This window comes from Mustela nigripes, chromosome 1, assembly GCF_022355385.1.
Source record: "Mustela nigripes isolate SB6536 chromosome 1, MUSNIG.SB6536, whole genome shotgun sequence".
NCBI lineage: Eukaryota > Metazoa > Chordata > Mammalia > Carnivora > Mustelidae > Mustela > Mustela nigripes.
In genome coordinates, this window is record NC_081557.1 from 63,857,263 (window position 1) to 63,873,572 (window position 16,310).

Genomic DNA, 16,310 nt, shown 5'->3' on the forward strand with positions numbered 1-16,310 from the left:
TATTATATATTATATACATTATATTTTATATAAACTATATTTTATATAAATATAAAACATACCAATTGTATTTAATCCAGAATTTTTATATAAATATTATGTATTATTCAATGTTATATATTTAAATAAATATATTCTAGTTATATAAATATTATTCAGACTTCTTAATTAAAGCTTTCTTTATTAGCATGCTTTCATTGGGTAATTTGGAAAACTGAAACTCATAATGATTTTTTTCATTTTATTTTATTTTATTTCTTTTCAGTCTTCCAAAATTCATTGTTTATACACCACTCCCAGTCTCATAATGATGTTAAGTGGTCACCAAAGCAGTGCCTCGCATCAGCAACTAGCCATAATCTAGAAATATTAAATAAATAGTTCTTCCCAAAATATTATTAAGGGAAGAGTGATAAAGGTATCCTGACATAAGACCTATCCTTCAAGATCAATGAATAGTCGACTTCACTAACCTGTTTGGAAACATGCAGATCTAGTTAATGCTATATGTAATTTTAAATGAGTAGCAACACTTGCTGCTACATATGAAGTATCGCTACGAGTCCAGCTAAGTTCTAAATATCTTTTTGTTTATTAGTTGATTTAATCTACATAACACCCCTTGGTGGTAGGTCTTACTATTTCTCCCCTTCCACAGAGGTGAAGACTGAGGCACAGAGGGTTAGGTGACCTGAGTCACAAAGCACGGCTTGTGAAGCAGTCTGCACTCCTACTCGCCCCAATATGGTGTATGTGGCATCAGTGGACAACTTTTATTCTTTTAGTCCACAGATCCCCCCACAAAAACAAAACAAACACAAAAACTACCCTAAGGAGTAGACACTGACAAAGGATTGTCTCATGGTATCTCTGTTAAATATCAGAACAATATTGGAACATCACTATGGGAAAAGCAACCTAAGAGCAAGAGGGATACGTGTTGAGAACATAAAGCTAAGGAAACCTAGGGAAATAGCGGGAAACAGTTTGCCACCGGATAATCTGAGAAACAGCTATGGTTCCCCTCTTCAAGCAAATATGTGAGGTGGATAATAAGTGCAAGAGTCAGAAGATCAGGCATCACTACCCTCTGCAAACAGCAGCAGAGGGCAAAAATACTGATAGAGATGTGTCAATCCCTTCAGACTCCTCCATGCTCCCTGTCATGAAAAGTAATATATGCACAGAACGTTGTCCAGGTTTCGTATGTCCCTCAGGAGAGTCCCTGTGAGGGAACTTGAAGATTATTGCTAGATATTAAATCAGGATTAATATCAAAGATAATGACCAGATAATTCAGATCCTGTATTTTTGTTATCAGAGGTAAGTCAATATTATCAAAGCTAAGTTTTAGGGAAAAAATTATTCTAAAATTGAATGGATGCTTCAGTGGATACTTGAATAAACTACCAAGTCAATCAAAGATTTACTTTAGCATAGTGATTGGTTTTGATGAAATATGTATAAACCAAGCTCTAATTCTTCAAGTTGCTGACCTTCCTTTTCTATATCAGAAATCAGTTTATTCCTTCCTCAGCTTGTTGTAGACTAGCTAGCAAATAGAGTAAGACAACCATGAAGTAGAGGGCACTCCAAGCTTGTACAGGAAGGATCAAGATATGGGCATCTATCAGCTTTTCAGGAATAAGATGCCTAATAAAAAACATACTTGCTGATTCTCTGGGAAGATGAAGGCATATGCCTTCAACCAAGAAGTACACTTGTGGCATTTAAGAGAAGAACAGTTCTGCCCCACATAAGAAAGGGCCAGGAGATTTCACTTCCCGTAATCTTCAAGACAGTAAAGAAGAATATAGAGAAATTACTAAAATTGTATCTAACAGGCGGTTATCTGAAAACTACTCATTACAATATGAATGAATCCTTGCATTCAAAGGCTAGCAACCAGGACACCAGATGAGGGATCACCCACAAAATACCTGTCGCTGTTGATAGAGAATCAAGCAAAAAGAGGCATGATCAGACACCAGTGCAGGTAACTTACAGTTCGCCCTCTGCAAATACTCCTACTCACAGCTGGGCTGTAGTGCAGGCAAGGCTCTTTTCTCTGACCCAGCTGTGAAGAGCCTGAGATATTACAGTGCAGGAGATGCCCTCTTTAAGTAGGTTGGAGTATTTTAGCTTTTTCAGAAATCCTTAGAAAGAAACTATTTTGTTTTTGTCCCCCCAAGCCTCCCCTGTCACTGCGCCCACTCCACCCAATATCCAGTGAACTCCTAGTGCTTACTTGGGATACTTTCTAGATTGAATGAAGGGCAGAATCTCAGAGTCTTGATTAGATGGTGGAAGTAGTAAATCTCGAAACCGTTCTGTCAAAAGAAAAATAAACATCAAGTTGTGAAAAAATAAAAGTCATGAAAATAATTTCAAAATGTAACTATTATCTATTGTTTTGACTTCTCTATTATTTTGAATGCATATCTTTTATTAGAAATGTGCCCACCATTTTGTATAGTACTGTCATGTCTGTTTCACGTTAATGACTGTATCTTTTTAGATTAAGATATTACAACAACTGTCAGTACAAAAATAAAAAGTATTCGTTAGTATAGACTAATAAAATCTTAAAATTGAAAGATGAGAGGAAATAGTCATGATCAACAAATATACCTAAGAGATGTTCAATCTGAACAGTAACGTGGAAAATGCTAATCAAAGCCACATATATTAGATAGCATTTGTAGATTATGTTGCGTTTGATGGACAGAAACGAATCTCACAAGACCAAGTGTTAGAGAAGATATGCATCAACGTAAGCTCTCATATCAATCTGGTGAGACTGCAAGTCGGTACATAGCTTTGGAAAACAACTTGTGATTATCTTCTAAGTTTAACCTCAGTGTACCCTATGAGCCAATATTTTCATTCCTGGGTATATACTCTGCAGAGACTTTCACATAACGTCTTAGGCAGCAAGTAAAAGAATATTCAAAGCACTTTCATTACAACATAAAGTGTTGTAATTGTCTATCTACAGGAGAATGGACAATTTGCTGCACATATACACAATGGGATATTAATTGAAGTGGAATTGAATGAAATCAGTCACAAATAAAAACATAGTAAAATGGGGAGTGGAAAAAATCCAAGTAGATTATATAAAGAAAAATATCATTTGTTAACTTAAAAAGTAACGAAGCAATGTATCATTTAGAAATGTCATGTATAAAACAAAGCAAACCAGTGTGAAAAAAGCATAATATACATAATCCAGGATAATAGTTACCTTTTAGAAGGGGTAAGAAGATGAAATAGGAGAAAAGCAAAAGGTAGGTCATCATTGTTAATATTTCACAACTATGCTAAATATATAAAATTTAGTTATATATATGAAATATATCTGGGACGCCTGGGTGGCTCAGTGGGTTAAGCCACTGCCTTCGGCTCAGGTCATGATCTCATGGTCCTGGGATCGAGCCCCGCATCGGGCTCTCTGCTCAGCAGGGAGCCTGCTTTCCTCTCTCTCTCTCTCTCTCTGCCTGCCTCTCCATCTACTTGTGATTTCTCTCTGTAAAAAGTAAATAAATAAAATCTTTAAAAAAAAAAAAAGAAATATATCTATAGCATTATAAAAGAGTAAATGAATAAGGCTCAGGGATTGTCCAATGATGACATTAACCCACGAACCAAAACTTTGACTAACAAGATCCTGTGCTTATTAAGCTCAAAATGAAGGAAGGAGAGAGAGGAAGAAGAAGCAGAAGGAGAGAAGAGAGAAGAAGGTAGGAAAGGAGAGAGGGGTGAAAGGAAATGGGGGAAGAAAGGAAAAAGAGGAATGTGGACGCAGGAAGAATCCTCAGTTCTACTTTAGAAATAGCTGTACTGCATAATTATCTGCATCGCAGAGCATAGTCTATCACCCTGATGCTGGTCCCGTGTTTCCAGAACTAGGTACTCATTACCTCTAGTCATCCCTATGGGAAGGTTTCCTTGACCCCTCCTCTTTCTTTTCCTCCTCCTCCAAAATCTGGAATAGATGGCCCTACTGTGTGTATTCCTAGTATACTTCATGCTTACACTCTCAAAGAATGTTCCAGATTGTATTTTTTATTGTTAGATATAATTGTCTATCCACCTCTCCGTCGTCTCCTTCAAGTAGATGGGTATTACATCACCCAGATATGGAACATTATCTGATACCTATTAAGATGCTTGATAAATATTAGTTGAAATAATATTTCTATTTTTACTGCATAAAGGAAATTTCTAAGGTTAATCTTAACGCCTTTCAGAAAAACACAACTGTTCATCTATCAACCATGAAAAATAAGGGTACTGGAGCTCCAGCCTTGACAGGTTCTCAGGCTGAAAGAGAGTGCAAAGCCAAAGCTCCAAGCTGCAGTAAATCCATCACTAAATGAAGGCACACAATTTCCACGAAATACTGAAAATTCACAGTTGATGACCATCGCCACTTCCCAGTTCCTGAATAGCCAGATGTTGAACGCTGGTGAACACAGTGGTTACAAAGGGTGCTGAGAAGCAGGATGGTGATTTATCTCCACATTTATTACAACATTGAGTCGATGTCTAACTGACTCTCTGCTGCTTGCTCTCAGCACTCTGACATTCTTACCTACCGTACATTTAGGGAGGACCTGAGAAGACCCTAAGAGAAGTGCTTGTACTTTACAGTCCACAGATAGAAGAAAGCATGTTTTCTTTTTCTCTTTTAAGTATACTTACTCTTTGAGTTAATATCTTAAAAATTAATTTATGCTGAGAATGTTTATGTCAATGAAATGACCAGTAAATTCTTCTGATGTAACACTTGTCTTTCAGGACATGTCCCAATTTATGTAGCATTTCATTAAATGAGCAATTTGTAATGTTTCTCCTTTTCTCCCTCTCCCCTCCATTTATCCCTTTCCTAAACAAATCTTGGAAAACAGAGACAAAACACAGCCACAAACATGAACTTTCACATCAAGAAAAGAAAGAATGGTACAATCAAACAGCTACATTGAATACAATATATCCTGGGGTGCTAACAATATAAATTAAAGTTTTACTGATAGATTCCCAAAGTGATGGAAATGCAAAAAAAAAAAAAAAATCAGAATTCTTAATTCGAACAACCATAACATAATATAGCTGGAGGCTTTTCCCTGTTTCTATCATCACAAAAAATATTTGATTGTAAATTTGGAAGACAATCTCTGAAGATAACATTATATTGATAGGATTTAAAATACACACACGTGCGCACATGCACGCGCACCAAAAGTAGCTTATGAGAAATCACTTGCAAATCCACCCAAACTGTAACATTTATAATGAATATTCTTACATTTGAAGCATCCTTTAATCTGATATCCTAAATGCAAGCAACACTAAGCAAACATGAAGATTCTTCACTAGCAACCATGAATGTTAAAAAAAAAGTTCATACATATAAAAAGAAAAGAGCTGCTTAAAATTATGTCCTTCAGGTATAATGATTGTTTATTTTTTTATGAGAATAAAAATATACATGGAAAAGTATCCTTAGAAAAATCCGAATAAATGAAAAATTGCTTAGTCTCCCAGATTTCTGCCTATCAACTAATTAATTAGCATCTCATTGTTTATCTGATGCTGGGAAAAAAGACTGAAATAAACTGGTGTTTCCTCTGTTAAGCAGCAGAATTTTTAAAACACTACTTCTTCTCTTGCTGCAAATGTCACACCAGATGATCTGCTTTCTCAGGAGGCCCCAAGTCAATTTCTTAGGAAAATGGCAATTATATGAACACTGGATCTCAATCCTTTCACTGGGTTCTTAGAATAATTTCATTAAAGCCACTGAAAAGAACCAGGGGATTTTCTGAAAAGTGATATTTTGATGAGTTGACTAATGATGAGATAATGTCTGAACATGATTGTCTACCAGTCGGGGATATATCTTAATTAAAATAAGCTTTTGTAGACTTTCACCCACTCTCCATTTCTCCTGTTCAATCAACGAAGATTGTGAGGCTATCAGAGCTGGACAGCATACTACACGTGATTACACTAACTGGGACTCTGGACAATCAACTGTGAGACAATACACTTAATCATTTAAAATCAAAGATGAGAAAAACAAAATAATCTTTCCAATTCGAATTCAGACTTCTTTGTATATTTACTGTGACTCAATTCTTCATCTTCCCCTTTGTGAAAAATGGCCACTTTGTAGTCCTCCCCCAAATGCAGAATGTAACAGATGCTATAGAAATTTGCATAACAACAAAAAAACCTGTATGCAAATACGTTTCTGAGATGAGAAGACAATAAAATCTTCTTCCTATCACTATAAAAAAAGAAGGAAGTTAAATAAGGGCAGAAAATAAAATAAAAAATGATGCCTTCCTTCTGTAGTACAAAAGTTCTTTGCATCTAAAGATGTGATCATAGCCACTTAATGGGGCTCTTCAGTAAGAACCCAAGAAACAGCTGTTGCTTGCTGAAGGAACTCCGTGGAGATTTTTACCAACTCTAAATCACTGTTTCTTTCCAAGTAATTTCCTTTCCTTACCTTTGCTTCTCCATAGTCTTCACTATGGAAATGAATGTTTTACCTACTTTAAGTATTACATTATCATAGGCAGGAAAGAAAACTAAATGAAACATCTCTAAAGAGTGATAATGCTGCTCTAAAAAAAACCTGGTAAGAAGTTATTGGGATTTTTATTATTAGATACAAACTTTCTCCTCTTTCTTTTAATGCTCATATGACACTTGATTTGCCAGTTTTAATTTCTTTCTTCAAAAAGCATTAAGACAAAATCCTTAAGGGGTATTAAACAGACTCATTGGAGACTTAAATTTAGCTCTAAAAATAACTAGCATCATGTAGCACAGTATTCGAAATTATAAGAGAAGGGTTCTAAGGAAATAGGCATCATCCCCATGCCCTTAGTCTTTAAGCAAAATCTGTAAATGATTACACTATAATATTTCTATTATTTTACAAGAAAAACTGAAATTATCTCGTAAGACAGGCAGTGTTATAAGTGAGTCTGCATGATATAGGGTGTACCATAGAATGAATCTCTCTTTACTACAGAGTCTGCAATACTTAGAAGCAACAGGGTATAATAGAAAAGGTACCAAATTGGTTGTCAGAAAGCCTGAGGTTTTCCACCTCCTTCTGCCTCTGATCTTAATTCCTTTTCTCATTTGACAAATGAGTTCAGTGATCTTGGAGCCACCTTTCAACTCTGAATCCCTTCAAGAACATATGCTTTAGGACAGAATGGGAATCTTGCAAAAGCCACTGATGGGGAGGGTAGCAGGGTCGCTATATGTCTTGGTTTGCATGGGACAGTGCTGGTTCATGCTTGCTAGCATTCTGTTCAATTTAGTATTCATCTCAGAATCTTATTTTCAAATTGAATGTTACTAATGAAATACACTAGGGGACTACGGTTGATAAAGAGGACCCCCCCTACCCCCTTATTCTGCTTCGGTGACATGCCTGTCATCCTGTTGTGATGAGTCCAGTCAGCAGGTAGCCTCCGGCTGTCACTTCCATCAGGGCCCACCTCAGATGCAAGGGACAGAAATGACTTTCCCAGAACAGCTAGTAGCCAGCAGCTGAACAAGGCAGGGGTATTTTAGCTTTACAGAGGCAATATTACAGATGGGCAATACTTTCTTCAGAGCTTCCCACCAGTTTGGCTAAGGCTTGTAGACTCTGCATGGTGATTCAACTGTTGAGGAAGCTCAACCCAATCCCACATCCTTCCTTCTCCCTTCGGGGGTGTTGATCCCTAATAAACATTTCAAATTCATAAATTACTTCTCAGATTCAGTTTCTGGTGAGCCCAACCTGCAGCACATGGGCTTGCTAGACCCCCACTTTCCACTTAGAGCTTCTGCTATGTTCTCCGCAACTACGGGCGAGATGCATGTGCTTGTGGTTAAGCCAGAATAAATCAATTTCTTCTTCAGCCCTTTACAGAAGTAACATAACTAACACCTTCGTTATGAGTACAATTGGCCATTGTTAAAATGAAGTGCTCTCAGACACACATATACTTCGGGACAAGTAACATGGTTCAGTCCAGGCTTGGAGTGGCAGAACTAGATAAATACCCTACAGGCCCCATGGCATGCTAGCCAGCTGCACTAGGCCCCGTGCTGCAGTCCAGGAGATACACGCGGCCATCAAGCCTTCTGGGAATAGTGTCAGTAGGAAATCATAATTTAGGTTGATATGAAAGTTATATATAAAATTATATAGTACCGTGAAGTGTCCAGAGCAGCCTGGACACTCTTATTTTGTCCTTTCTTATGAAATACAGTAAGTGTTTCTGAGCTAAAATACAGGATGATTAATAAAAAAGTAAATGCGAAATTTATCTTACTTTGTGCCCAAAAAGTTGAACATATACCCTGAACAACATGTTTGTCAAGATCTGCCACATACCTTGGAGGCCATAACGATTTCTCTGAACACATGAAAATGCTCAAATCTGTTGGTGAATAGGCATCTATTTCACAAGTTACTCATTATTGTATGAAAACTATGCATAATGATGATAATTTAACATATAAATACACAGAAGATCCAGTAGGGGATCAGTGTTATGAAAAAAGAAATGATCTTGACAGTACCCAGGATCTATCCAGGCAGCCCAATCTCTACATAATGTCAAGTTACGGATTGGCCATTCATCAAAAAATAATAATAATTCTCATAATTCATCTATTAATAATCTAATTATTAATTGTTAATCTAACTATAATCTAATAATAATTCTAATTTCATATTACTGCTCAGAAACCAATCATTAATACATGGGAAGGCGGGAAGGAATGAAGAGAGAGTATGATTTAAGTGTCCACAAACATGTTATACTCTCTCTTATGCTCCTTCCATTGATGCCTACCTCAACTTCTCTACCACAAAGCAGTTTTTATATCCCAATGGTCTCCAACCTGTATGCTTAAGTTAGGAAAGATAGGCAGGTGTTTCATTTCTCTTTTCTTTCCTGTTTTCCCTCTCTCTATTCAATTTCCCATTCTTTCTCCTTTTTTTAATGAAAACCACTCATTCCAAAAAAAATTCTTCTTTCTCACCTATTTAGTCATTTTCTACCCACCTCCCCTTGACTCTATCTCAAAAATGCAACAGAGGGCTCGCTGCTCAGCTGGAAGGCTGTTTCTCTCTCTCCCACTCCCCCTGCTTGTGCTCTCTCTGTCAAATAAACAAATAAAATCTTAAAAAGAGAGAGAGAGAGAAACAAAGAGGAATTGCAGGGAACAAAGGAAGCTGGTAAAAACCATATACTGGTTAGTGAGGTCTCAAAAACTTATCTTTAATAATATTTATACAAACAGAAAAGAATGGGGCTTAATTGTTGGACTTTACGAAGCAAACAGTGGCACAGATGATGAAGTAAACTTAAGACTAACAATCAAACATGGGAAATATTCCCTTCTACTTAAAAGTGCAAAACATCAAGAGTAAATTTTTTAAAAATCATATTAAAGTGGGAGAAAAAGATTATATAAATAAGGGATTCTAACAGTGGCTCAGTATGTATTCCAATCATGCATTCTGGTGGATTCAGGGACTCACTTGGCCTATGGAGACACACACTGAAGGTCAAACTCCATGAGCTTCCCATAAGCCCCAACTGTTACTGGTCTACTACAGTAATGTTTCGGTTCCTCAGGATATAGTAGCAGCTTAGAGTCAATGTCGGTTCACCAAAAATTGAGTATTTCCCTTTCACCCATGCACTAAACCTGCCAAATCAGAAGAGGATCATTGTATAGTTTAATTTTGACATGGAGAAGGGTCTTTTCTCAAAGGGACCTGACTCTCCCTTTATTAAAGACCATTTAGAACTGACTCAAGTCTGGGAATTGGAATAAGGGCTATACTCTGTATTGAGATGTTTCAGGTTATGCCTCTATTTCCCCATCTTAGAGTTTTCTTCTCATTTGTGTAAATCAAGTAAGACTTTAATAGACTGTCCATCTATTTGAGTCCTACAGAGGCCATGGGCATTTAGTCAATATCGAAGATCTCTACATGTCAGTCTATTAATTTTTTTATTAATTTTTTATTTTTTATAAACATATATTTTTTATCCCCAGGGGTACAGGTCTGTGAATCACCAGGTTTACACACTTCACAGCACTCACCAAAGCACATACCCTCCCCAATGTCCGTCTAATTGGAATACTCTTCCAGCCATCTTGACTTTATCAGCTAAATGTGGTCTCTTAGCCCCTGCCTTTCAGGGGCCCCATCATCTTCCCTGAGTTCAAGAAGCCCACTTCAGGGACGCTTGGGTGGCTTCATTAAGCATCTGCCTTTGGCTTGGGTCATGATTCTGGAGCCCTGGAATCATGCCCCAGATCAGGCTCCCTGTTCAGCATGGGGCCTGCTTCTCCCTCCACCTCTGCCCCTCCTCCCTGCTTGTTTCTTTCTTTCTCTCAAATAAATAAATAATATATTTAAAAGAAGAAGAAGAAGAAGAAGAAGCAGCCCAATAATTGGCCTCTCTCATTTGTCATTTTTGGCCTACAAATAGTCACCCCAGAGCTTTTTCAAGGGCTCTAGAATGCCTGTCATCAGTGAATTTTCTCAAAGCCACAGTGAAAAAATCCTTTACGGGAATTTAGTTAAGGAGTTGATAATCCATCATACAACAGTAAATCTTCTCCAGCATTCCAATCTCTCCAAGGTGTTGGATAACTTCATCTACAATATATCTAAGAAGTCTATATATAAATATAAATATAAATATTTATATATATAGATATATATACACTTCAAGGATGAATATGTTTAAGGATAGGAGATGAAAGGAAAAATGTGTTAACTTTTATTTTATCTATAACCTGTTCATATTTTCAATATCTCAGGAATAATTTTTGAAAAGATAGATAAATGTGTATATTATCACTTGTACACACACATGAACGTATCTTCCCAGGTACTTGTCATTCACATATCCTACACTCCTCCAACCGTCCACTCCTCCACTTCCTAAGGAAGTCATAGCACCAATGAAGAAACACAACACACACATATACAAATGCACACAGATATACACACACGCTACTTTAAAGAGAAGGTACAAGCTAATTTTCCCCATAATATTTAGGGAGCACTGTTTAAATATATAAACAAAATATGCACATCTAAAAATTACTTTCGGCAAACATTTATTGACCAGGCATCAAGTTACGTCCTCAGTAAGCTGAAGGTCTAGTACTGAACACAGATGTTATCAAAAGAAAAGTGCACAGGGTGCCTGGGTGGCTCAGTGGGTTAAAGCCTCTGCCTTTGGCTCAGTCATCATCTCAGAGTCCTGGAATTGAGCCTGGCATCAGACTCTCTGCTCAGCGGGGAGCCTGCTTCCTCCTCTCTGCCTGCCTCTCTGCCTACTTGTGATCTCTGTCTGTCAAATAAATAAATAAACTCTTAAAAAAAAGTAAAGAAAAAAGAAAAGTGCACTACAAACAAATAAATGCTAAATGTATATTCCAAGAATCCAGAGGAACAGAAAAACCAATGTCTCCTGGATCTGTTAATAATAAAAAGCAGAAGAATCAGGAAGGTTTTATTTAAAAAGTGAAGTAAAAAAGCCAAAGAAGAACTCCTTCTGATCCAGGGTGTTAGATGAAGTAAATAATTTTGCTAATATTTCTGTTGTCTACCATATACCAATAATTGCTAATAGCACCAAATTTAAAGGCTAGTATTTTGAGTAGAAAGAACTTTTATCAATTAAATCATACGTTATTCTTTTACTCACTCACTCAGCAAACTTTTAGTAAGTACCTATTATTTGTCACACACTATGAATAAAGAAAAGATTCTTATTCTTAAGGGCAGCCCTGTTTATCACAGAGAAATTCCAGGACAACAAAAGAATTGCAATTCCATTAGAGCTACTTGAAAAAGGATTTAGAATGTAATTACAAAATTACTTAAAAAGGGAAAGAAGTGATGTTCTCTCTCCTAGGGATTTAAAGAAATTAATGGTTTGTAAAAATTCGATGTTTTATTTTGCTCAAAAAGAGAAAAACGCACACTAATCTTAGAAAAACAAATTACTTCAAAAGCTGGGAATGAAAGGGCAGAGTTACAGCGGTACATTCAAACCAACTAGAAAAACAGAGTCTAAATTTTCTTTTTCTGAAAAGTTTAAATCAAGAGAAAGTTCTTTATTACCATGGTAACTCAGTATTGAATAACAATAGTTGCTATTTAAAATATTGCTTTCAAAACAACATCAAAGGCATTCAAATTAATACTATTTTAGGTAAATCAGGAAATCTAACTGCCAGGCAAGAGTATTTTGCTCCGAAAGGTATAGAAAAATTGTCTGTTGATAAAATTCAAATGGAAATTCTGCAATTCTAGGAGAAAAGGCAATAAGCTATATGCTCTGGTTATTTAAACTAACTTCTCCACAAATATTAAGGTCAATGTCAAAGGAATATAAAAAAAAAAAATACATTAGATGTTTATTAAAAATAAATAAATAATTTTTTTAAAAAAAGGAATATAAAAAACAATATCTCATACTTGTCTTACACAAGGAAAAACATTTTAAAAAAACAAGCCCACACTTGCAAGACAGAAGACGAGGACATAGAGCATATACACAACCAGAGCTAATAAATGAAGAAGATCCTAAAAAATGATAGGGGGGAAAAAAAGAAACATAAAAATCCTGTACTTGGCATATATCCTTCCACAATAGTCCCTTTAGATTTTCTCAACTATACCAAAATCAATCCTTTCTCATTCCTACTTATGTGGCATTAAATTATCCACATTCTAGAACTTATTTCTCTGAGAAGAATTATGGAGCTTTACAAAAGCAACGAGTTGGGAAATGAGAAAACTCCCGTAATGCAGTATGTTGTAGGCGAGGAAGCTAAAAACCAGGTGGACGGACCAGCCCAAGGTCACATGGCAAGTAAGGAACAGAGACTTAACAAACAAGGCACACCCACCCCCTCTGTCCTCCTCCAGCCAAATTCATGGTCCAGTGTTCTTTCCAATGCCTCACTGGGTCATACAGTCTATATACATGGACACCTGTTACTCTAACACCAGAAGGCCTGAAGGTAGACAAGGCAGTATTATACAATGGATATTTACTTAACGGATCCTTTTATTTCCAGAGGAAGCAAAGTGATAAAAGTCTGTTTCTTTAATCCTCATTATTCTGGGTCCTACTTGTTAAACATACTATTAAAAAAAAAATCAAAAGCAGCTTTTGAAAGGACTGCAAACAGACTTCTTGGCCTCTAAATACATCAATGAAGCAATGTCTATCACTAGCTTTCTTATAAAATATAAATTTTCTTCCATTGCCACAGAGGCTAAACTATAGCAAAAACTGACGGGGGAAAATAAAAGAACAGTTTCAAGGAAAGTGAAAGCAAATAAGAGAAGCATTTTTGGATAAACACATTATTGCTACTAAGCAATCCGCCTTTTAGGGAAAACATTATATTTTCATTTGTCACAGCAAATGCACTTTTTTAACAATGTTGGCATTCAACAAAAGAAACACCTCAAAGTGATCAAGGCTCAGCTTGATACTAATTCAGTTCCTGCTTTCTGCACAAACTCTGAATACCTGCTGGGTGCATATTCTATAAGGAACAGGCAATTTTATCCAAGATCCAAAGCAACTGGACATTTTCTTTTATGTTTTTATGAAGGTCTAACGAAAAACCCTGGGCTAACAAAATTAATGGCATGCAATATATGGTCCTTTCAAGTTTATAAAAACCAACCTCATAGTGAGAGTCTTCTTTTAAATACAGGACCTCCTGGTCAAAGAACACGCTTATAAAATGGATTACGGAAGAGCAACAAGCAAATATATGAATCTGTTTCCTTTGTTAGGTTGTTTCATTGGAAAAGTTTGGGTTTTCCTTGATCCCTCTGGTTTTCTTTTTTGCACATACATTCCCAATGTCAGTATTCTGCATCTTCACTAACAATAAATATCACCAACAAAAATATTTAAGTGACAGACACAATATCGTATTCTAGCTATTCTAATTAACACTTTTTTGAATACTATTATGATTTTCTCTGTTCATACAATTCATCCATTACCTTTTTCAGCTTTTTTTTTTAAAGATTTTATTTATTTATTTGACAGACAGAGATCACAAGTAGGCAGAGAGGCAGTCAAACAGAGAAGAGGAAGCAGGCTCCCTGCCGAGCAGAGTCCACTGAGGGGCTCGATCCCAGGACCCTGAGATCATGACCTGAGCCGAAGGCAGAGACTTAACTCACTGAGCCACCCAGACACCCCTCCTTTTTCAGCTTCTTATTGAATTGAAGGGACTCTATGTATTAACAGTATTGGTGAGTAACTGCTATAAATGTTTTTCTGTTCAATTTTATTTTCTTTTCTGATGGGATTTTTATGTTTTTACATAGTTAAAACTATTTAGTTTTCGCTGTGTATTCTTCTAGGATAGATGGTCTTTTGTATCCAGAGACTGCTATTAATTTCTCATTTCTTCTCATTCTTTGACAGAGTAACTTTTTTACGTAAAAATATTTAACCTATTTGGGATTAACTTTTGGTCTTCTTAAAGTAAAGATGCGATTTTTTTGGATAGTTAAGTGACAATTGTTTTAACTATTTACAAACTAATACTTCACATTGATTTATGGACCTTTCTTTATCATATCATATAATATCTTATGTATTTTCATGTAGTAAAGGGTCTGTTTCTAGTATATCTATTTTTCTTTGTTAGTAGATTTCCTGTCACTTTTGTTCTAGTACCATACTCCTTAAACTATTTTAACAATATAGGAGGAAGCCTAGTAAATGAGCATATATTTTAGCATACAGTGAGCCTGAGTTAAAATCTCAACTGATCTACTTAATAGCTTCATGTTCCTAAGTACATCTCTTATCCTTATAAATTCCTAGTTGGTAAAGTTCATTTCACTTTATAACACGTTTTAATATGGCCAGTCTTGTCATTTAAGATTTGTTATTTATTCTTAATTACTTTCTTCTGTTTTTTCAAATGACCATTGATAATTATTTTTTACTTTGAATTTTGATTTTAATTGAAATCATATTAATACTATAATTTATCTTGGGGAGAATTAGCAGTTTTAAATATTCAGACTTTATATCTAGAAACGTAGCATGTTTCTCTACACTGTTCTATCCTTTAACAGAAAAAACCTTCATTTCCTTGAGATTACTTGATTTTCAGTTCTCACTGAAGTTAAATCAGCTTTTTTTCTTCTGTGATGGTAAATATGGTAAAATAATACATATGAAATTTTTTTAATATGGTAAAAATAATACATTGGTATTTTTATGGTAAAATATGGTATTTTTTTAATATGGTAATAATATGGTTTTTAATATGGTAAATTTTTTTTAATATGGTAAAAATAATACATACCAAATGCACATTTTTGATAGGCTTAGGGAGTTTTTTATTAAAGGTTTACTTATAAAGGCTAACTCCTCCAGCTAGATAAAAAGGTAAATATAATATGCAATCAATGTAATCAAAAACCTCTTTCCCTCTCTGACCTAAAAAAAAGGAAAGAAAGAAAAGAAAAGGAAAGGACAGGAAAGAAAAGGAAAGGAAAAGGAAAAATAAAGTCCCATTGGTATTGGTTTGGGTCTTGACCCTCGTTGCCTTTTCTGTATTTTTGTTGCCAGGCTTGAAAGTCTATATGGTTGAGTATGCTACCCCAACCAGAGAAGACAATATTCAGATTGCCATTGAAGAGTCCACCATTCCAGCAACAACAAAAGATTTTCACTGTTATTGTGAAAGTGGAAACTCAGAGGATTATGTCATAAATGAGAAGGAGTTGGTGTAATAAAGGATGACAAGTCACTTGACTATTCCTTGAAGGACATCTAACTCTTAAAATACATTTTATCTGTTCCAATTAGAGGCATAGCCTTCTACTAAGTATTGTCACTGAAAACGTTGAGATATGCAAAGTTTTTTATTTAGGTCTTCTTTCTTCTCCTCTTTAATTATGTTGATAGGGGCACCTCAAAATATTTTACTAGTTTCTCAATACAGTGCCAACAAAAAATGAGATAATCTCCTATCACACTACAGCAGACAATTTTTACTCTACTTACTTAACAATCTATTGTACTACTCAATTTGGCACAATGCTTGGGGTTTTTTAGCATTTCACGTCCATTATTTGTCACCTCCAGATTTTCTTTTCTTTTTTTTTTTTTAAACATATAATATATTATTAGCCCCAGGGGTACAGGTCTGTGAATCGCCAGGTTTACACACTGCACAGCACTCACCATAGC

General features: G+C 35.6%; 1 protein-coding gene across 1 annotated transcript in view; it reads right to left on the reverse strand.

Annotated features, from left to right (window-relative positions):
- Positions 1-16,310, reverse strand: part of NOX4 (NADPH oxidase 4) — a 174,301-nt gene that overhangs the window by 54,763 nt on the left and 103,228 nt on the right. Inside the window, exon 13 of the mRNA XM_059412437.1 lies at positions 2,249-2,330. Coding sequence (XP_059268420.1) covers positions 2,249-2,330 — 82 coding nt within the window. The remainder of the gene's footprint in view (positions 1-2,248; positions 2,331-16,310) is intronic.